The sequence below is a fragment of the Octopus bimaculoides genome, chromosome 25, assembly GCF_001194135.2.
Source record: "Octopus bimaculoides isolate UCB-OBI-ISO-001 chromosome 25, ASM119413v2, whole genome shotgun sequence".
Lineage (NCBI taxonomy): Eukaryota > Metazoa > Mollusca > Cephalopoda > Octopoda > Octopodidae > Octopus > Octopus bimaculoides.
In genome coordinates, this window is record NC_069005.1 from 6,350,126 (window position 1) to 6,351,435 (window position 1,310).

Consider the following 1,310-nt stretch of genomic DNA (forward strand, 5'->3'; position numbering starts at 1 on the left):
CAAACGACTGAAACAAGTAAAAGAGTAAAAGAGAGAGAAGGATTTATTTTCGAAGAGATTTGATTCGAGATGATTTAAGACCAGACAGAAACCCTAGACATTCCTTACCGTTCTGCTAGAGACATCGGTTCCACATGCCAAATAAGGATACAAGAACGACAGGCCACAGCAAGCACAGAAGAAGAGAACGGTCTGGAAAAAAAAGAAAGATATTTATGTTGTACCCCTGGAGGTCAGTTGTCATCTAGGAAGGAGATGATCCCTTCAAGATTAAGGTGAGATGGATTGGAAAGTTTAAAAAAGTGGAGTAGCCTATAAACCCCTAGGTGAGATGGATTGGAAAGTTTAAAAAAGTGGAGTAGCCTATAAACCCCTGACATCCCTATTTTACTTGGGTGGACCCTAATAACCATTCTAGGTTTAAAAAATCCTAATATATTTTTATAATTAAATATTATTAGAAACTGTATTAAAAAAAATATTTTAAATATTTTGTGTATTTTTGTGTAGGAAGGGCATCCAGCTGTAGAAACTCTGCCAAATCAGAATGGAGCCTGGTGTAGCCATCCAGTTTCACCAGTCCTCAGTCAAATCGTCCAACCCATGCTAGCATGGAAAGCAGACGTTAAACGATGATGATGATGATGATGATGATGTATTGTAGAAGTATAACCGATTTACAGCTCTCAACAAAATCTTATATGGACCCTCTGGGGTCATACAGACCCTGGTTGAAAACCAGTGGGTTAGAATTTACAGCAAAGAATAAAGAAGGGGTACAGGGTATACACATTTAATAGGGGGTTTTTTCTACAAATTATTAAAAAATCTTCAAGTATCTGGTTGTTGGTAGTCATGTAAAGAGCTATTTCATCCTTTTTGGGGACTCATCAGCATGGTGTAACTTGAGACAAATAAATTAGGGTAAATTCAACATTTAATAAAGGATAGAGTGGAGGTGTGGATAGACAGGGAGGGGCTAATTGTAAAACTTACTGCCAAGCAAGGTCTATGACGTTCTTCTGTAACTTGGTCCTCAAGATGGGAACCAGCGTCATACCACCCGTGTGAACTTTGACAGAGTCGTCTATGAGTGCGTAAGCAAACTTGATGGCATGTGGGTGCCATGCAAAGGAACAGATAATTCCAGGAGACCTACAGAAAGACAAACAGACAGAATCAATTACAATGGAAATTTACATAAAGTGTTAATGTCAGTTGGATAAAAAATGTATTGTGGTGGGAGTGGTAGTAGTATGGTGCTGTGATAGTTATCATGGCAATGGAGGATGGAGGAGATTGGGAGGGGG

The 1,310-nt window shown here is 38.9% G+C and overlaps 1 protein-coding gene across 1 annotated transcript in view; it reads right to left on the bottom strand.

Moving 5' to 3' along the window:
- LOC106873014 (aladin) overlaps window positions 1-1,310 on the bottom strand; it is a 28,484-nt gene that overhangs the window by 15,897 nt on the left and 11,277 nt on the right. The window contains exons 5-6 of the mRNA XM_052976812.1: window positions 997-1,195; window positions 109-192 (exon numbers count right to left, since the gene is read on the bottom strand). Coding sequence (XP_052832772.1) covers window positions 109-192; window positions 997-1,195 — 283 coding nt within the window. The remainder of the gene's footprint in view (window positions 1-108; window positions 193-996; window positions 1,196-1,310) is intronic.